This window comes from Tupaia chinensis, unplaced genomic scaffold (genome assembly GCF_000334495.1).
Source record: "Tupaia chinensis unplaced genomic scaffold, TupChi_1.0 Scaffold000695_1, whole genome shotgun sequence".
In the NCBI taxonomy this organism is placed as follows: domain Eukaryota; kingdom Metazoa; phylum Chordata; class Mammalia; order Scandentia; family Tupaiidae; genus Tupaia; species Tupaia belangeri.
The window spans coordinates 2079354-2100182 of NW_006160218.1; the positions used below are offsets into that span (position 1 = coordinate 2079354).

The 20829-nt window shown below is 44.9% G+C and overlaps 1 protein-coding gene across 1 annotated transcript in view; it reads left to right on the top strand.

The window, feature by feature from the left end:
• The window catches only part of SLIT2 (slit guidance ligand 2), a gene marked incomplete at its 5' end in the record, with an annotated part of 289592 nt that overhangs the window by 1242 nt on the left and 267521 nt on the right, over positions 1-20829 (top strand). The window contains 3 exon segments of the mRNA XM_006160628.3: positions 1613-1684; positions 2847-2918; positions 16787-16858. Of these exon segments, the coding sequence (XP_006160690.2) occupies positions 1613-1684; positions 2847-2918; positions 16787-16858 (216 nt within the window).

Genomic DNA, 20829 nt, shown 5'->3' on the forward strand with positions numbered 1-20829 from the left:
CCCTGGTGCTGCGCTGCTCGCCCGCCCGCCCCCTGTCCCTGCGGGTCCCTCCTGGCGAGGCCCACACGGAGGCGGGTGGCGGCCCACGCGCTCTCAGTGTGCCCTTCCCGCTCCTGCACTTGGGGAGGCCCTGGTCTTTGTGAACGCCCTGTGCCCGCCCGCGCTCCCGCTCTCGCGGTTGGGGTGGGCAGCCAGCTTGGCGGGCCAGGGCCTGGGCCCCCTCACCGGGCTGGAGAGGTCACACTTGGGCTGGCGTCTCCGCCTGCGAGGTCCCAGCTCTGGAGTCCCCCTGGCGTGGAGGCCCGCTGGAGCCGCCTCGCACTGCAGAAGGCGCCCACCCAGGCCTCCGCTGCGGCCTCCGCTCCTTCCTGGCTGCATCAGAGCCCTCAGTGCCCCCCAGGTCCCCGCAGGTTCCGTGGGGGATGTCTGTCAGGGTGGGCCCCGCATTTGTCTGGCGTGAGGGGACACTCATGCTGTGTGACATTGTCTCTAACAGACCCTGGCTGTCCTACCAACTAGTTAAGAACTTTCCTAGGCAGGGAGAGTAGAAGAGAAGAGGGCTGGGGAGCAGCGGAACTGCCGCATTCCCCCTGCACTGTCATTTCCCGCTGTCCGGGATGGTTTGAAGTTTAAGCACTAACATACCCAACTCAACAAAAGGGGATATGCTCCCAGAAAGTAGTGAGTTTCAGGACCTTGAAAAAATGATCCCTATGAGGGGTCAGTCAGTCAGGAGTTTTTAGAAAACAGTTTACTCGGCGCTGGGTTATACAGTTCATAAACACTGAAGATAGAAACTTCCAGCAGGGTGTTTTTAAGTCAAAGAGAAGGTCCTCACGTGAAGGAGACCATTTGACCCCAGCTGAGCCTGGTTTTACTTGGAGCAACGGGAAGGAGTGGAGTTGACATCTTGGTCGAGATGCCAGAAAAAGGGTTGTGAGTCCTGAGGCAAAGTGAGGCTGAAATCCCAACACAAGTGACAGGGCCCAAGCCCCTTAGTGGTTAGTCCTAGTCTTTCCCACTGGAAGGTCGCAGCGGGGTTCCCCGAGCTGCGAATGAAGAGTTCAGTTTTCCTACAGACATGGAAGGGTGGGGGAACTGTCGGAAATGCCTATAAGTGCAAGTCTTTGAAGTGCCTTTCTTTTGATGGGACTCTAACTTTCTTCTTTGCCTTGGGAGGTTTAGCCACTATGCTACCTAAGGATAGGATTCTGAATTTTTCAAAGTTCTTGAATAGTATGAGGAAATTGTTCATTTCACTCCCTGAAGGGAACATTCTGGGGTGTGCCTAGCAGAATAGGAAAGGAGTGGATTCCTCCTATGTCCAAACCCCAAACGCTTGTACACACCACACCACGAGAGGAGAGCGCTCGGTGGTCCCGCCATGTCCTTTCTTGTCACACGTCAACAAGAAGGAACTTTGTAAACTTGTGAACAGTCGTTTAAAAATAATCGCCGGGAAGCTGCCCCCCTTCTGTCCTCTGTTTACTTATAAACTACCTTTATTGATTGATTTTTAGTCTTGAAGTTAGGGATGGCTTTAAACTTGGCTATGTTTAACCAGATACTGCGAGAAGTAAAATGGAACTTTACTTTTCTGGTTTCCTCTTAGGGATTTGAATGGAAATAACATCACACGGATTACAAAGACAGACTTCGCTGGCCTCAGACACCTGAGAGTTCTGTAAGTGTTCTTTCTCTGTGTCGTGGACTGGTTTTGTTTCTCTGTTTCGGAAGTTGCATATATTGCATCACTGTTAGTCTCAGGTTGTAAACCTATTCCAATGACAGCGACAGAAAAATTTCTAAGGGTTTCGGTTTCCTTTCTTTTTTTGTCATTGTACTGGAACTTTTAGTAAAAATGTGGGCTTTTGTCTTAAGATTGGATGCATGCCATTGAAACAGTGCTATAGAAATGACCTCAAATCTTTGTATATCGGACCCTAAGTGCCTCATGCAAATAAAAATGTAGAATAATTGCTTTCACAGTATGAATAAGTAATGAGAAAGACATTCGATACTTTTAGGGGTTGATTTTAGCTAGCAAAAATATAAGCAGATCTTTTATCATATGACTAAGATCAAAATGTTCAAACTTTTAAAGCAAAGAATAATTAGATGTAATTTCTAACATTAAATCAAGCAATCCATCTTTTGAGCAGTTGGAAAATCATTTATCTGTAAAAATATGTTGGCTCTAATTCAGTTGTTTCTTATATTTATATACTTTTGACTTTTGTAAATTTGTTACAGCATGATCCTTTAATTAGTGGGATCAGTTAACTGCGAGAAAACCTTCACTTGAGAGTCAATGTCGTGTAAAATTGTTTTCAGCCAGAGGAGTATAAATATTTACATCCCAGTGGGCATATGCTTCTGACCACTGCGTGCTCACTGTTTATTTCTTAAGAGACGTATTTTGGCCGTTAGGAATTCTTGCACTTGCTGGTGTGTCTCCCCACGCCAGGACTGAAGTGTGTGTCTGAGAAGTCACTAGACACTGATTCTCCAGTTAAGAAATGGATGGGAAATCGGTGTACCAAAACACAGCAATCAGAGCTGCAGTGTTGTGGGTTGCTTTTCAGAGGTAGTGTTGTCTACGTGTTCGTTTCCTCTCGTACGTCTGCTGAGAAACGGCATTCGTGTCTCCCATGAAAGTTCTGTGATGTCTGCAGTCTCCCCCCCTCGAGGTCTCGCTGCTACGTCATCATTAAGTTTCGTATTAGATCTCAAATCAGAGCAAAAGTTTACTGCGTGAAGTGAAAGAGGTGACGCGTTTCCAGTTGCTAAAGTGAAACTTCCTCTGCTGGGTGGTGACATTAAGCACGTTTTGTTTTGCCTTTCAGTCAGCTCATGGAGAATAAGATTAGCACCATCGAAAGAGGAGCATTCCAGGATCTTAAAGAACTGGAAAGACTGTAAGTATTTCCGATGCCAAACTTATGACAACATATCTGTATTTTTTTCAATATTTAAGGGTCATGGCTTCAATTTCAAGTGTTAGCTGAGGAAAGTTTACAGAGAAGGGAGATGAGTAACTGTTCTTCAGACTGATTTGCAAGCGGAACTTTTTGCAATAAGCACGAACTTGTAACAAAGCTCAAAAATGCAAGTTGATTTTCCTGAGACATTTTCTTGATGACTGTTGCTTTGATATTTAGAGATGCACATAAGTTCCCAATTTCTCACCTAGCTTGTTGCATTTGCTCATATAAAGAAAGGTGGTGATTTTATTTGAATTTCTGTTGCATATGGAAAGAGAAGTTTCGCTGCTAGTTATGTTCCATTCTGTGCTGTTTCTTTGTGTCATTACTGACAATTGAAGAAATATTTAAAATTCTTTCTGAAAGATTTGCTTTTCGATATTTAACACTCGTGGTAAGCATCATTAATAACTGGCATTTACAGTTTTATTTCATTATTTTGTAGTAGTTTTAAAAATATTTCTGCTGAAAAAAGTTGGAAATTATTAATAAGAACCATGTTATCAAAGTGGGACTATTACTTTTCCAAAAAGAATTAAATGTCGACTTTAGACTTTAAGACTTTTTTTTCAGAAACAAAGTCTTATGAATTGATAAATATTATTCAAGACAGTTTTAAAAATTACAGTATATGTCCACAAAAAGCAAAATATCTATCTAAAATAATTAGGAAAAATTATAGACTTTGTAATATAAGGTATGGATTCTAGGCCTTGTATGTCAGTTATTCAAGTTTGTTAGGTTTGTATTTTAAAGGCAAGTAAAAGTTCTATTAAAAGTTACCACAGTTATTTTAATAAGTTTCCATGCCTAATTTAATAATCACTTTGGGTAAAAATTTTTAAAAAGATATTTAAAATAATGAGATATGATGTTCATTTTCAGTATAAAATATTCTGGTTCACTGGACCCAGGGACAAAAGTTAATTCTGTATAATTGACCAAAGTGGGAAAATGGCTTGTTAACTTCTAAGATATTTGTAAATATACGGGTTCCATTTTTTAGCACTTTGAGTAAAACACAGCGATGTCTACTTTATTTTACTATACAACTTTATCCATGATAAATATGAAATATAACTGTGAATTTAAAATAACTTTAAAAATCCCTACTTTGATCTAGTCTAGGAGAACTAAAAAACAAGATAAACATTTGACTGAGTTCATGTAAGGTTCTTAAGTTCGTAAACTTATCTTTAAGTCTATAAAACACTCTGTAAGTATTTATTCTTTGATCTTCTTTATGGGTTTTCCTAAATAACTAATTCCTACTGAGTAACTGGGCAAAATGTTTTTAATCCACCTATTTAGAAAAGTTATCAATATAATGTAAATATTTCACAAGATGAATAGATACTTCCAGTTATTGCAGCATCCAGTGTTTTCCAAGAATAACTTAGAGCCATCACATGGAAATATCTGTATTTTTGTTCTTAACTTCCAAAACACTGAGGGAGGTGTGGGTCGTGTTCCAGCAGTCTCTTGTTGTTGGGTTCTGTTGTAGTTTTAAATGTTTTCAGGAACTCTGTAACGAAACACACTTTCTCATTATTTTTCAAACCACTTCAGAGTATCACTTGAACTTTCATCTTGAATAAATTAACTTTTCCTACCAATTATTAACCAGATGCCTCAAGATTCGAAATTCGATTAGAGTGGAAGTAGGTACTAGTTTCGGACTTTCGCTTCCCCAGGGAATGTCACTTCATTTCAGAACAATTTTCTACTAAGACCAAGTCAGATGTTTCAGAGTGGGAGGAGGACTTGTAATTTTGAATGAAAACTAATATATATGCAGGACGTCTTTAAATCAGCCCAGCTGCTGGCTGAGAGCAAATATTTCATATTTGTGAGGAAAAGCTGAGAAAATTCCTTTTGTAAACAACTGCCAAGTCCATCTGATGGAGCCACATTGTTATCTGACAGCCAATCCATCTCCTTGGGACTCTGGAATTCAAAACCATTCCTTAGGAACATTGTGGATACACTTTTCAAATATTTATTTTTTAAAAATACATTAGATGGCAGGACAGTTTTGCCAAAGAATGCATTCAACTTATTGTGAAGCCAGCTATCTTAAATTTTGTTCAGTTATATAATTAAAAGGAAAAAACAGTCCAGAGAGTTCCATAATCACATTAGCAGGGCCTAGGGTATACTTTTATTGTAGTTCGTGTCATCAACACCACAAAATTTGCTGTATTTTTTTTTGTTTCTTTCTTTCTTTTTTTTTTTTCCCCCAAAAGCTGCAAGAGGCAATGTGAGAGACAAGAAAAAAGTCAGTGAATTGACTTTTAATTATGGATTGTGTGATATCTGGTCTTTAACAAATTCAACGTGAAATTTTACATTGGAGCTCTAAATTAGCAAAAGGTGCATAAATGCAGGTTTATGTTGTAAATGCTGCTCTACAGAGAATGGTGACAGTTTTCATTCCCCGTATGAGGAGCAAAATAAAATTGAAACGTTCATTTTACCTGTGCCTAATGATGGTTCCAAGTCGTTTTCATTTGGAAATGATAACACAGTTCCAAATAATACTTTGTGACTATGTCCGAGTTATGTTTTTTCCTCCTTATTTTGTGCCGATGGCGTTTTCACTTGAGCTACTGAAGACAAACGTGAGAACAGAAGACAGCATCCCTGCCTTTTCGGAAATTCGGCTTTTTAATCTAGGAGACGTAGCGCCATGCTATTAAATCGACTCAAATCTTAGCATGGAATGCGAAAGTATTAGTCACCGCAAACGTTACAGCTACAAAAGAAAGTCATGTTCTCCACTTCAAAGCATGATTGTCGTGCAGAATATTCAGTCAGATGTCAAGACGTAGAGGAATGTTAAAGTCCTTCCTTCCCCTGCCTCTTCTCTCTCCTTCCTCTTGCTTCTCCGCTCCCGCCCTCTCTCCATCTCTCTCTTCTCTTTTCTTTCCTTCGTATGGAGAACATGGCAGTGACCCTCACTGGGAAGCAGTCATGGGTCCTTGCTCGGCCCGTGCCAGACCACACGCTTCTCCCGCATCAGGGGTGTGCGTCTGTGCCCCCGGACCCCGCGCGTGCATGACCGGCTCTCGAGGACGGCTGCATTGCCCACAGATCCTGTGTCCACGGGGAGAAAAGGGACCCTGGAGAACATGCCATTTGCAGCTTCCACGAGCAGGTCTCCTACATTTAGTCAGAATCTCCAAATGAAAACAAATGTGGTTAAAGTAACCAGTGACTGCCACAGAGATGAATTCAGCCAAAGCGAACTACAGATAAGCTATGATAAAGAATCAGGACGCTCGGGACCAGCAGGTGGCGTAAGGATTATGTCACTGGACTCACATGTTGTCGACCGCAGTTCGAGTCCTGGAACCAGCAGCTGAAAACTCTAGTCTGGCATGTGTGCATGTGTGCCTAAAAATCCTGAGAGGAGAGTGGAGGGGTGGGGGGGTTGCAGCATGGCCATCCCCCTTGGAGGGGTGATGTCTCATTTCCGTCTCTCTCTGTCTCTCTCTGTCTCTCTGGCGAGTGCACATGCCCTATAGCAAAACTCTCTCTCTCAAAAAAAAAAAAAATCAGGACACTCATGAAGGAAACTTCTTTTTATATTTCACAGAAGATACTGTGTATACTGCAGTGGATTCTCCATGCAAAATCATGCGAGATACTTTTACTTGTACATAATATTCTAGGGGGTTACAAAATAGCTTGGGAACCCAGGAATTCCATGGACTGGTGTAAAATTCTTTCTTCAATAATAGTTCATGGGGTTATGTTGTAGTCATTAAGTTCTATTTTATGGCTTTTTAGGGAGGCCCAGACTAAATCAGGATTCCACTTGAAAAAAATCAACTTCTCTTTTTGAAAGTTCTTTGAAACCCAAACGGAAGAGTCTGAGAACATTTTTGATCATTTTTAGGGCTGTTGTTTTTAGTATATTTTGGTATTTCCTCCAAAACTGTACAAATGAAATGGATAATGAAAACTGAATTGCATGAAAAAAAATGTATGGATTTCAACATTTTTGGCACCAAAATAAACTCATAGTTTAATTCTGTTTTCCATGGGTTTTTGAAGTCTCCTCGTATACTCCTAGATTACCTTATGAGACCCTATAGCAGACCGTGAAAAGTCTGGGTGTTTAGCTTTGCACCATCACCATAACCATTTTCTCCCCTTACAATACGGAAATTTGCAGAAATGATAAAGGCAAGCAAGTGGGCTGGTCATTTCTGCCAGTAATATGTAAATGTGTATTTTAAACAGATACTGCTTTAAATGCTTCCATTTTAGTATCTTTGGATTAAAAATGACATTTTTTTCCCTGCTAGCTAAGTCCTTTGATACTCATTGTTGTGTAAACAATGAATCCTGAAAAATATTACTATTATGGAAACTTGTAAGGAGTCCTGAAAAGTAAACCTGTTAACTTAGATGTTTTAAAGTTTCTACCAAGTCAATGTGAAGGAAATTTTAATTTAGAAAAATCTAAATCTCAACCTAGTGGATCTTAAATGCGGTGAAACACAACCTTTCATGAAAGGATATCTAAAAGGCACTTTTCTTTTCTCTTTTAAAAAGATGGTGGGGGCGGCTAGCAGGTGGTGTGGTGCTTAAGGACACTGGACACCCACATGGCCGACCGCGGTTCGAGTCCTGGACCTGATGGCTTGCTTTCTCACTTTCTCTCTCTCTCTCCCCATCAGTCTAGCTCTCGCTCATGCTGTCCCTCTCTGGCCAAATTAAAAAATAAATAAAGTTAAAATAAAAGAATTCTTTAAAAAAAAATCATCCATCCACCGTTTGTGAATACGTGAAGACGGGGTGAGGCTCAGGAGCTGTGACCCGGTGTTTCTGCAGTCGCTGCGTGTGAGTTCAGGCAGGGAGTATGCTGTTGAACAGGTCTGGGAGGAAGCAGCATTTAGCTTCTGTTCATCACGGATGTGGAGAACCCCTCTGCCGGCTAATCCCGCAGTTTATAGGTGGCACGTATGACACGTCTTTTCCCAACGAAACGGCACACCGACGGCGCTAATCTCCTTGAAGAGAACACAAGCCCAGGTCAGGAGCGTTCTGCTCTGGCTCCTGTCTTCACACTCGTTTCAGATCCGTGCCTTCATCTTCTCGTGCTCCTCTTCGGAGGACAGACCTAACTACACCCGAAGCTGAGCGTGCACGTTGCAGGAAGTGAAGGTGCCCTGTGGTGAATACCATGCTTCCAGGTCGTGTCCGTGGGTCTCATCCACATCTAAGCGACAGGACTGTGTGGAAAATCAGGACACTCATGAAGGAAACTTCTTTTTATATTTCACAGAAGATACTGTGTATACTGCAGTGGATTCTCCATGCAAAATCATGCGAGATACTTTTACTTGTACATAATATTCTAGGGGGTTACAAAATAGCTTGGGAACCCAGGAATTCCATGGACTGGTGTAAAATTCTTTCTTCAATAATAGTTCATGGGGTTATGTTGTAGTCATTAAGTTCTATTTTATGGCTTTTTAGGGAGGCCCAGACTAAATCAGGATTCCACTTGAAAAAAATCAACTTCTCTTTTTGAAAGTTCTTTGAAACCCAAACGGAAGAGTCTGAGAACATTTTTGATCATTTTTAGGGCTGTTGTTTTTAGTATATTTTGGTATTTCCTCCAAAACTGTACAAATGAAATGGATAATGAAAACTGAATTGCATGAAAAAAAATGTATGGATTTCAACATTTTTGGCACCAAAATAAACTCATAGTTTAATTCTGTTTTCCATGGGTTTTTGAAGTCTCCTCGTATACTCCTAGATTACCTTATGAGACCCTATAGCAGACCGTGAAAAGTCTGGGTGTTTAGCTTTGCACCATCACCATAACCATTTTCTCCCCTTACAATACGGAAATTTGCAGAAATGATAAAGGCAAGCAAGTGGGCTGGTCATTTCTGCCAGTAATATGTAAATGTGTATTTTAAACAGATACTGCTTTAAATGCTTCCATTTTAGTATCTTTGGATTAAAAATGACATTTTTTTCCCTGCTAGCTAAGTCCTTTGATACTCATTGTTGTGTAAACAATGAATCCTGAAAAATATTACTATTATGGAAACTTGTAAGGAGTCCTGAAAAGTAAACCTGTTAACTTAGATGTTTTAAAGTTTCTACCAAGTCAATGTGAAGGAAATTTTAATTTAGAAAAATCTAAATCTCAACCTAGTGGATCTTAAATGCGGTGAAACACAACCTTTCATGAAAGGATATCTAAAAGGCACTTTTCTTTTCTCTTTTAAAAAGATGGTGGGGGCGGCTAGCAGGTGGTGTGGTGCTTAAGGACACTGGACACCCACATGGCCGACCGCGGTTCGAGTCCTGGACCTGATGGCTTGCTTTCTCACTTTCTCTCTCTCTCTCCCCATCAGTCTAGCTCTCGCTCATGCTGTCCCTCTCTGGCCAAATTAAAAAATAAATAAAGTTAAAATAAAAGAATTCTTTAAAAAAAAATCATCCATCCACCGTTTGTGAATACGTGAAGACGGGGTGAGGCTCAGGAGCTGTGACCCGGTGTTTCTGCAGTCGCTGCGTGTGAGTTCAGGCAGGGAGTATGCTGTTGAACAGGTCTGGGAGGAAGCAGCATTTAGCTTCTGTTCATCACGGATGTGGAGAACCCCTCTGCCGGCTAATCCCGCAGTTTATAGGTGGCACGTATGACACGTCTTTTCCCAACGAAACGGCACACCGACGGCGCTAATCTCCTTGAAGAGAACACAAGCCCAGGTCAGGAGAGTTCTGCTCTGGCTCCTGTCTTCACACTCGTTTCAGATCCGTGCCTTCATCTTCTCGTGCTCCTCTTCGGAGGACAGACCTAACTACACCCGAAGCTGAGCGTGCACGTTGCAGGAAGTGAAGGTGCCCTGTGGTGAATACCATGCTTCCAGGTCGTGTCCGTGGGTCTCATCCACATCTAAGCGACAGGACTGTGTGGATTCTGCTTCCTGACTCTGGACACAGGAGGCTTTGACGTGTGCACGCTGGTACGAGCTTAGCAGAGCTTCGACTCCATCCGAGGGGGCTTCTCATGCGACGTTTTTATGGGTCTGGAAGTTGAGCGGTGCTGAGAAGACCCGCTGGCTCTTTGTGAACCACTTTATACATTCTCGAGCAGCAAGGCTGTTTATTTTTCCCACATCTGTTTTGGGCCCAGCCTTTGTGACTCTGTTTGGGATGCTGGGGCCTTTATCCCAGCCCTGAGCGAGTGCCGCAGTCTGCACTGTTACAATGTATTTGCGGAAGCACTGAATGTCAAATATTTTACATTCGATTCTGCCTTTCATTCCTTGGGATACCTTTCTGCTTGAGCTATGCCTCCTAGACTCAATTTCACCACTTTCGGCACAACGAGAGCCTTTTCTGCATGGGCTTCACGTCTATGGCCCTTCTCAAAGCAAGTCGTAGCTGTTGAGTGGGAAGAAATATTGGTGAAAGTTCTTTCAGAATAAACACTTGGTAAGGATAGGACTGATTTGGTGTTATTGAAATTGGAAGCATACTTCAAGATAAATAACATTTACAACAGCTATTTGCTTGCCCTTTATAAAACGCCGTCTGCCCACTCTGCTGAGGAGCAGGCCTGGGGTACCGGTCATGGGCTGCTGTGTTAGAGTCTGGTAAGTGAGCACAGGGACGGGTCATCTCCACCCCTCTGTTCTCAGGACCAGGTCACCTTCTTTGCTGGTACCTGGTGCCTGGTACAGCTCCAGACAGATACTCATAGGCGTATCATTGATTGTCTTTCTAACCAGGTGCAAACTCCCTCCCCCTGGTAAAATCAGGAACCTTAGGTAAGAATGACAGCAGAAATCTCTCGGCTTCCATTCTTCTGTGAGGTCTTGATCCTACTGCTTCACCCTTCAAAACTTCAGTTTCCACATGCTTAAAACAGATCATTGTTACAGCTCGTGGTGTTGTGTTACTTTAAAAAGAATACATACATAGTTTCTCAAAATGCTGAGCACTCGCCCTATAGCAAAAATCTCTCTAAAAAAAAAACAAAACTATGACATACATTTCAGCAGAAGTTCTGATTCTCAAATGCTGAGCTAAGAAATTAAAACATTTTATCTGAGATGCTAAAGTGTGTGTATAATAAATTGAACTTTTATTCATTCAAATTTATTGTTGTTTTCATTTAAATTTCTTCTTATGGAATCTATCTGATCAATAGAAAAGATGTGGAGGAAGTACAAAGTCCCAAGTTTTATTTCAGAATGTTTATCACAGTCTCTCTGAATATGCAGAGAACTACCAAGAAGTTCATGAACTAGAGAGGAAACAATGTCTTTACTAATATATGTGGACCTCCCTAGAATAGAATAAAAACATGAAATTACCATTGATATCACTGCTGAAAATACTTCATTTTACTTATGTAACATGACATAAATGTTAAACTATCTGCATTAAAAATAATAGTGTTAGAACTTTTTTTGAGAGAGATTTTTGCTATAGGGTATGTGCATTTGCCAGATAGAAGGTGAGAAATCACCCCCAAAGAAGGTGGCCATGCCTCAGTCCCCTCTCTGCCACTCTCCTCTCGGGATCTTGGGCATGCACGCATGTGCCCAGTAGGAGTTTTTAAGCCACCAGGTCCAGGACTAGTACCGTAGTCAACTACGTGGGAGTCCAGTGACATAACCATTACGCCATCTACTGGTCCCAAGAATTAGAACATTTTTCGAGAACAAGTGGAAAGAAACCTGAGAAGCCCAGAGAGGGAGTGAATTCGCCCCCCTCCTGATGGTTAACGTAGGAGAAATAGGTTAGAGATAGCAGACTTTTTAAGACAGGAGTTACAATGCTTATTGTAGAGTGGGCACACTGCGAATGTGCCTTATATTTAAAGTGACATGCAAGTGTTTGTCACTGGTTGGTCAGATTGTTTTCATTTAGACTGAAGGTTGCTGGTGTAAATCGAATCGAGGCGAGGGTTGGAAAGCGTGAGACGGTAACTTCTACCGAAGGTGGGAGTCACAGGAGCAGCAAGCACTGATTTAAACAGAGCTGTCAGTCATGCCCAGGTTGCCCTTCAGATGGAGTTGGCTGAGGGTCTGCATTTCAGAGGCCAGGGGTGTTCCGTGCAACATGCAAAGAGCACTCGCTCTCTGACACTTACACAAGACACAGCTAGAAGCACAGAGAAAGCAGTATTAGCCTCCTTTCTCCTCTTTGCCCGGAGAAAATGATCTCAGAGACATACATTATAAAGCTTTCTGCAGCTGCAAATTGCCGTTGGAGAATTCCCAGAGTCCAAGCGTCGTATGGGCGAGTCCAGCGCAGGCCGAGAACAGGAGAGCTGATGTTCCTACACCTCTGGAGTGTCTCCTACACAGCTGAGCGAGGGTCGTCGCTTCACCTGGTCGGTTTAATGAGGATAATTCCTTTCTGCTTCCAAAGATCATCCCTTCTGCTGTCCTTAGTCACCACATGCTGCTTCCTGTTCCGACTCCTCCAGTTTTAACTTCAGCTCCTGTACACAGAGATGTCCCTAGGACACGACTGTCTTTGAGCCGAAGCTGCCGAGACATTTTCTGAAGCTAGCTTAGTAATTGCTATGTTCTTTGATAGTCTTTAAAGTAACCCTGGACCTAAAAACATGCTCCTCAGTTTCAGCATTTAATTTCTGGTCATTGTGCAAGAATCTCTCCTTTAAGATTGTCGTGCTAGGGAATATTTTGGAAAGGTTTCACTGTTTATTTTAATGTCACCTGTCCATTTAACCTGAGCACTGAGGGAAAAGGGAATAGAAGAACGTGAGCCAAAGCTGTCTTAACACTGGCTTAAGGAAGGAAAGAAAGGGCAAGCTTGCACCATTTTTCTGCGTTTTTTACTAAATCATGTCTTCGCATGTGTGAGGCCTCATATGCTCCTCAGTTGGCTGGTTCAGACATGTCCATAACTCATGTGCTAACACTCATGGTAACTTTAAGAGAAAGATGATATATTGCTCGAATTGAGAGAAACACGTTTGTATACATTTTTGTTTTTCTCTCACCTTTAGGTATTTTAAGTAGGTGTTGAAAGCAGTGAGTTAGGCCTGCTCGGTGGCCTGGTGGTTAAGGCAGCTGGAGTTCACAGGGTCGAGCTCATAGATCAAGTCCTGGACCTGGTGGCTTGAGAAACACACTGGGCGCGTGTGTGCGCATGTGCGTGTGTGCGTGTATGCGTGTGTGCATGTGTACAAGTGCCCGCGTCCTGATTGGAGAAATGGAGGAACGGGCTTGGGGTGTCACCGTCCCCTGGAAGGTTCTCTCTCATCTTCTCTCTCTCTAGAGAGAGTGCATGCGCCTCTGGCAAAGCAAAATAAAACAAATCCAAACAAACAAACGGAAAACCAGTGAGCCGAACATACAGCTAAGCTTTTGGGATTTGCCTGTTTTTAAAATAAAACGATGTCCGATTTTCAGGTGATGAACTTGTAGGTATTTAAGAAACAAACTGTAGTAAGTGTGTTTTCCCTCAGGAAGGACAGTGGGAGGGGAAGCTCAGGACACGTGGTTTTTAGGGGTGACTAGGCTGTGTGTCTTTGAAGGAATGACCCCGGGGGGACATTGTGGCCTCCATGCCCTGCACCTAAGTCCTAGCTCTGCCAGTGCGCTGCGTGTCTGCAGGACAGGAGTTAGAATCGCACCCACTCGGGGCTGTCGGTGTGAAGCAGACGGCTCTCGAGCACCCCAGGGCAGCACCTGCCACAGAGCAAGCCCACTCTGTGCGGGGTAGTGAGGAACCGCTGGGAGAGGCGTACGAGAGCAACCATCAACGGGAAAACACTTGCACCCCACGTGAGATGCCTGCTGTCTCACGTGAGTGTCTCCGTCAGGTTGTGGCAGGGCATCCGCGTCCTGATGTCAGCCTGAGAGCGCGAAGCCGGCAGCAGGGATTAGTCACTTACCATCGGAGCTCGAGCCGCCTCCCCTGTGTAGGCCTGTTGAGAACGTGCGGGGTGGAGGGGAGGGCAGCCGTGTGGATGGAACTGGAAGGAGGTCGCTGTTGTCCTGGCCCGGGAGAGCTGGCGTGACAGTGAGGATGTGGTTAGTGGGAGAGGGGCAGAAAGCCCAAGGCGCGTCCTGCAGGGAGCACACCAGCAGAGAGTTAGCCTCGTATGACAGGTGCGTGCAGGCCTTGCCAAGCCCAGGAAAATGCAGAGAGAGCTGTGGGTTCTCCAGCATTCCCTACGATCCCACTGAGTGCAAGGGGAGATTGGGAAGTGTTGGAGGAGGGACCGGCATGTGGTTAAGGCGCTGGACTCCCGCATGGCCGACCGCAGTTAGCGTCCCAGACCTGGGGGCTTGAAAATCATGCGGGGTGCATGTGTGTGCATGCCCATATTCCCAGGAGAAGAGGGGAGGAGAAGGGATTGTGGTGTGGCCATCCCCCCAGGGTGATTTCTCACTTTTCCTCTCACTGTCTCTGTCTGTCTCTTTCTGGCTGGCGTACGTGCCCTGTGACAAAAACCTTTGAAAAAAAGGAAACGGAAATGTTGGGGGACAGGGTCCTTTCTTTGCCCTTTGATATGTCCAGAACCTGCTAGACGCCCAGGAGGGCCGGAGGGGGTACAAGGACTTGGTCTTCGTACTTGAAGAGTTCACGTCTGGTGGGATGAGGCCAGTTATGAATAAATCCTACACACAGTGCGGGAGACTTTCACCTGTCACCTCTGGGGCCACAGTCCTGAAAGACTAACTGCTCAGGAGAGCCGCGAGACGTTTTCTGGCGACGGAAGAAGTGCCATTTGGAGATGAGGGGAAGCAGCCCACCCAGGACTAGGACCTGAAGACCATGGCTGCTGTGGCCAGAGAATCCCAGAGGATTCTGGTGTTGGCTCGGATTATGAAAGCCCATCTCTGCTGCTTTAGACGGCAGGATTCGCTTTTTGGATGATAGGGGGCTTTTGTATGAATGGTTACTTTCCTAGAAACGTCCTCAGTGTCAGTACTGGGAATATAGCAGTCTACTTACTTTTGGAGAGACAGAATAGCAGTCACCTTACACTCCACGTTGTCAAACTGTAGTGGGCGACTGCAGGTACGCTTGTCTTAGAAGCTCTGCCCCCGACACTTACAAGGACAAGCTTTGGGTTGGGCTTTCCCTCTCACCTGGTCACGTGCCTCTCTGGTGCAAATCGGCGTCAGTGGGACTGAGTCCTCCCTCTCAGCACCGGTTTTACCACTTCTGACGTCTCTCGACATGCTTTTTATTAGTACACGCTTGATTAAGCATTGAGGATGTTTCGATGATCAACTTCTTATTTTTAATTTATTCTGTAAGAGACTGAGAAGGAGAGAGACAGGTAGGTCCCGCCCCCAGCAGGTCAGTCACACCACGGTCCGTCCCCAGCCCAGGACTGCAGTGGTGTGCACAGACCAGGCACGCACAGGGAAGCCTCTGGGTGTGAACTCGGTTCCAGCTGTGTGGCCCGAGGATCACAGGGGATGCATTCCCACCACACCACTACTGCTGGCCGCTGGCTTCCAAACCATCTGAGTTCATGAAACCACAGGTACCGCGACCGTCATGGACTCATGGTGTTTGAGAACCAGCAGTTCCGGAGTTCGCCTTGTCATGTGTTCCACCTGCGAGAGGATTTGCTTTGATTTCGTTTTGTGCAGGAAAACAATACCTAGCCTCTGCTCGAATCTACCTGGGGCGAGGACTTGAGGGTTTCTCAAGGAAGGCTTTTCTGTTTCCTAGTGTCTCTGATTTTGGAAAGAGTCTTACAATCTACTGTTTTAGGAGCTGGATCCACTGGTCCTGCATCTGGCCTCTAGAAACTAAAAAATGTTTAATTCTGCTTTTACATTAGGACCCTTTAATATGTCAAGGTTGATAGACCCTCTTTTCCTGTCCCCTCAGCCTTTATCTTCAAGGCTTAAGAAATACCTCTGGTTTTCCAGGGTGGCAGTCATTTCTGAGCCTCGTCATCCTGGGTAGCCAAGCCGCTGTGAGAATCCTAGGTGTGCATTTATGCCAACTTGTCATTTTGTTTAGTTTTGGGAAAAGCAGACAGATAGGTAACTACTTTTAGTAAAATGTTAAATTGCACACCTGAAACAGATAGGCTTGGGGTATTAGTCCATCAGAGACAGAATTTGCCCACTTTTAAGTTCATAGATATGCCTAGTCTAAAAAACTTAGCTCCGTAGCACCTGGACTTAAACTGAGGCAGAATTGTCATCAAAGTACTTTCAAAAAACCTTCAATACATTCCAGTATCAGCTACACATCTCAACACGTGAGCTAAGCAGTTCGCTATAACTGAGCCGAATTCCCTTAAAGGGTGAGAGCGGGGGGCCGAGGTTTGAACTTCGTTCTTTTCTTCCAATCTTGCCTATGGGGATGAATCACGCTGACGATTCCTCACCTTTCTTTTCCCCAAAACTGAATGAAAAGCTAATAAAACAGAAATTTCCATCTCCCCACAATGCTTTGGCTGACAGGTTAGGCCATTTGGGACGGTGACTGCTATCTCTGCTGTATGTCGAAGTTCCTAGCTCAGACCCTGGGGGCTCAGTCACAGCCTGTTCGTGACCTGCACATTCCGGGCCGAGCTTTGCACAGGATGTGAGTTTCGAGTTGGGCCCCAGTCTCCTCTCAGTAAGCGCAATGGAACCTGCTGCAGAGTCCTGTACCAAGGTGTCACCGGCCTTTGACTAGCAAGACTTGAGTTCTGCCCGCCATTTTATTCTTTTCTCAAATACAGAACGAGGACGACCAAACCGAATCTCAGCCTCCCGGTTTGCATTTTCTGTGTAACATGAGCTTTGTTTGTGTTTTCTCAAAAGGCGTTTAAACAGAAACCACCTTCAGCTGTTTCCGGAGTTGCTGTTCCTCGGAACCGCGAAGCTGTACAGGCTGTAAGTAGACTTCGTGCATGGTGGCTGCTGCTCTGGGTAGGGCCTGCTGCTCTATGAACCACTTTTGGATCCGTGTCCTGGCGCGTTCCTGAAATCTGTTCACCAGGAGATGAATGAATTAAAAATGTGTCTTTTGTTTTGAAAGAAATTTATGATTGGTTATTCCGTGGTTCCAGTCATTGTATTTGTTTAGTATTTAGTGATTTATGTGTGTGTTATTGTAATTATTTTTTGGTCATGTGGTGGTGTGATTTACCTATGTTTTTATGGAAACTTTTGAGTAAGTTCTGAAGGGAAGAATTGCTACCAGGCTTCCTTTTAAGAGAAAGTTGGCTGTGCTTTCTTGTAGCTTCTGTACTCAAGTAGTAGTGCTTATTAGTCTGGAAATGTAGTTATAAGATATCCAGAGAGGGTTGTAAGTTTCCTCTTTGCGTTTTCTTGGTTTTTCTTAAAGCTGGAATTCGAAACTCTGCAATATGAATGACTGGGAGGCAAGGTTTTCCTATCAGTGTGTCGTCGGCTGTTAGAGGAAGGCACACTTGAAGGAGCAGAATGCGAGCGAAGAACGAGTCAGCGTTTCCTTGCTGGAAGTCGGCTGTTAGAGGAAGGCACACTTGAAGGAACAGAATGCGAGCGAAGAACGAATCAGCATTTCCTTGCTGGACTGCGTGTTTGCTGACCTAATTATAACAGGGAAACACATTTCTGAAGGCTTTACAATGAGATTTTCAGCACATGAGTGATCTGGTGCAGAGGGGAGATAAGCCTGGGAGTGTTGGGAAATGAATAGCAACGATCCTGGGTGTCCATGCAAGTTGTCAGTGAACGGCTCGGACACACAGGACTGCCCAGGGTGGCCCCAGCTGGACGGGGGTCCCCTGTGGCAGCGTTTGGGGAGGGAGTCGGCCTATGGCTTCTCCCAAACTTGAATTTGTAGCCAAGGCTTTTAAATATATACATACATATTTCATTTTAATTTCTTTAATACATTCAATCACTATACATCACTTAGCTTGTAAAGTGAATTTTCCAACATGAATTCTTTTCTCACCAGTTCAGTTGGAGATACCACACACATTACCAGCAACAGACAATAACCCATTTCTTTCTTTAACCTGCTAGTTCAATATTGCTATTGACTCTGGAAATAGGAACATTATCCCCCCCACACACCTGTAATCAGGACCTCTGCTAGGTCCTCCTGAAGCCCAAACTTGGCACACAGATCTCTTCCCACTGGCCCTGTGCAGCTTTTCTCTCTGCATGGACAAGCAGATAGTGTAAAGGCTATGTTGGTGGACTCCCGCGTGACTGACCGGCTCGAGTCCTGGACCCCATGTCTTGAAACTCACACCGGGTGCATGTGCGTGTGTACCCCAGATCCTGAGAGGAGACTGCAGGAGAAGGGACTGTGGTGTGGCCATCCCCCGGGGGTGGGTGATTTCTCTCCTGACGTGGTTCCTCTGGGAGAGCCAAGGCCCTCTTGCAGTACTTCTCCCTGCTCTGCATTCTCTGCTGCTCACTCGGTCCAGTGTAAGAACTTTTTCCAATATTAAAGAAATCTGAGAATTGCATTTTTAACACAAATTCTCCCAGGACCACTTTTCCAAGTAAGTAGGATGTAGGTTTCCGTGCAGATTACATGCGTGCACGTCAGAGGAGATTTCTGTTTAAGTACTTGTGCTTACCTTCCAAGAAGGGTCGCCGAGGGAGTTTGGACAGCATTCCAGCTCCTGCTTTAATTTTCGGTGGTGGGGAGGTTGCAGAGAATTGACGTGAGGGCGGTGTCCACTGAGCGCTGACCCTGAGCTTGGTCCCACCACACCTCTGCTAGCAGTCACGGTGGAAACACAGGCAGGGCCGTCGAGGGAGTTGTTTTCTTGGTACTGCAAAAATAGAACTTACAGAGACCAGCAGGTGGCATAATGGCTATGTTGCTGGACTCCCATGTAGCCAAGCACGGTTCGAGTCCTGGGCCCGGTGGCTTAAACTCAGGCCAGGTGTGTGTGCGTGCATGCCCGAGATCCCGAGAGAAGAATGGAAGCGCTATCTCTCTGTCTCTTTCTGTCTTTCTGGTGAGCGCACGCGCTCTATTGCAAAAACCTCTCCAAAAAAAAAAAATGTAGAGTGTGTGTTACCTGAAACTCTGAAACTGAAATGATTAAGGTGAAGAGGGGAGATGTAGAGAGTAACTCCCATCCTATCGCTCATAAACAACGTCTGATGTTCCATCTTGAAGTACTTGATTTCCCCAGAAGTTGTGAGGTGGTATAGCTCATTGCAGAATTCCACATCAGCAAATTGGACTCTGTTGGCCATAGTGTCTTCTTTGACAAAACCACAGAGTGGACTAAGAGATCTTTCTGTTATTTTTTCCAGGATGATTTTATAACTTTATGAAGGTGAGATTACTTGCAAGAGTGTATTTCAGGATTCCCGAAGCTATGGCTTGATGGCAGCTTCGTGGTTAGCACTGACAAAGCGTCTCTTCTGGAATTTGAACCCTGACTGAGGTAGTGGATGCACATGGAAACCCCCAGGTGTGATTTCTGTCTCCGTTCTCAGGGCAGAAATGGCATTTTGAGTTGAGGACCTGTTGCCTCACCCGAATTAGTCTCAGGTGAATTGTCTACAGTGACATTTCTCTCGAGAAGAAGTGACCAGTTACATGTGATCAGTTTTTTTTTTTTTTTAAATGATGGTGACCATTGCTTAAATTAAACAACCATTATTACGAGTCTTTAACAAAAGCGTGCGAAGCTGGCCACAGGGATCTGTGTAATTATGAAGAGCAGGGATGTGGGTTCTAATGTTCCTCATTCCAGGCACCACTGGCGTGTCTAAAACAGATTCGAGCAGATGGCAGATCTGCGGTCACTCATGTGTCCTTTCAAATGTTCATTTAAACCTGCATCTTTGACCAGAAGGGTTACTGGCAAAGGGTGCAGATAAATGACAAGGGATGAATAGCTGTGGCATCTGGAAGGTGACCCCTCGTTGTCCCACTGTGTCACGTCGTGGAACCGTAAGTATCTGGATGTCATCTAAGACACCAGTGCAGGGTTTCTTTGGTCTGTGTCAGTTGCCGCGTGGTGCTCCGTGCTATCTCGGTTTCTTACAACTTGTATTCCTCCTTATCGTGTTTTTCCTGCTGTGTCACCATGAGCAAGTTTATCAGTTCACTGAATAGCTCAGTGCCCATGTTTGCTGTTTAGCATTGTCCGTTAGGTGACAGCCAGCCTGAGACTGGACGTGATGTGGATTCTCCTTGAGCTTTGGAATCGGACAGTCACCATTTGACTCTTGGCTGAAAATGAGATGCCACCGGAGAAGCGTACATGCTTTTCATGGCCTTGAAATGCAATCGGAAAGCAAAGGAGGCTGTCCCATGGATGACTTATGATTCGACACGCTCGGCTGCTGCAAGCAGCCAACATGCCTTCCCTCTGCCGTCTGCTCCGGTTTCTCCCCGGCCGGCGGAGAGAGCACGGCGTGCTTAGGAGGAGGTGTTTGCTCAGAAACAGCAGTCCAGCCCAGCTGTGCTGTTGGAGAAGGACACCCGCGGAAACGGCATGGCCACTGACCCACTCCGTTAGCGCGGTCTGTAAAGTGAGACCAAGTCCACACAGACCACAGGACGGTGTCCTAAAATGGCGAGCGCTCGCTGACAGATGGAAAGTGAGAGGGGAGGGAAGGTGAGGGAGGGTGATAGGTTGGAGATAAGAGGCAGCCATAGTTTCCTCACTGTCACGCAGACTCCATCCTCTCCCTCGCTCCCCTCCCACGCTGAGGTGCATTTTTATCAGCAGCTGCAGAATGGAGAACCCAGGAGCTGGGCGACTGCAGAGCAGGCCACAGTGTTTCGGAAAGGTGGACTGGGATCTGGTGAGAGTGACGGGGCGCACGGAGAGCTTCGCTAGCCGTGTCTCCTCCATGCCCACAGGGTGCACACCGAGAGCGTCGCTGGCAGG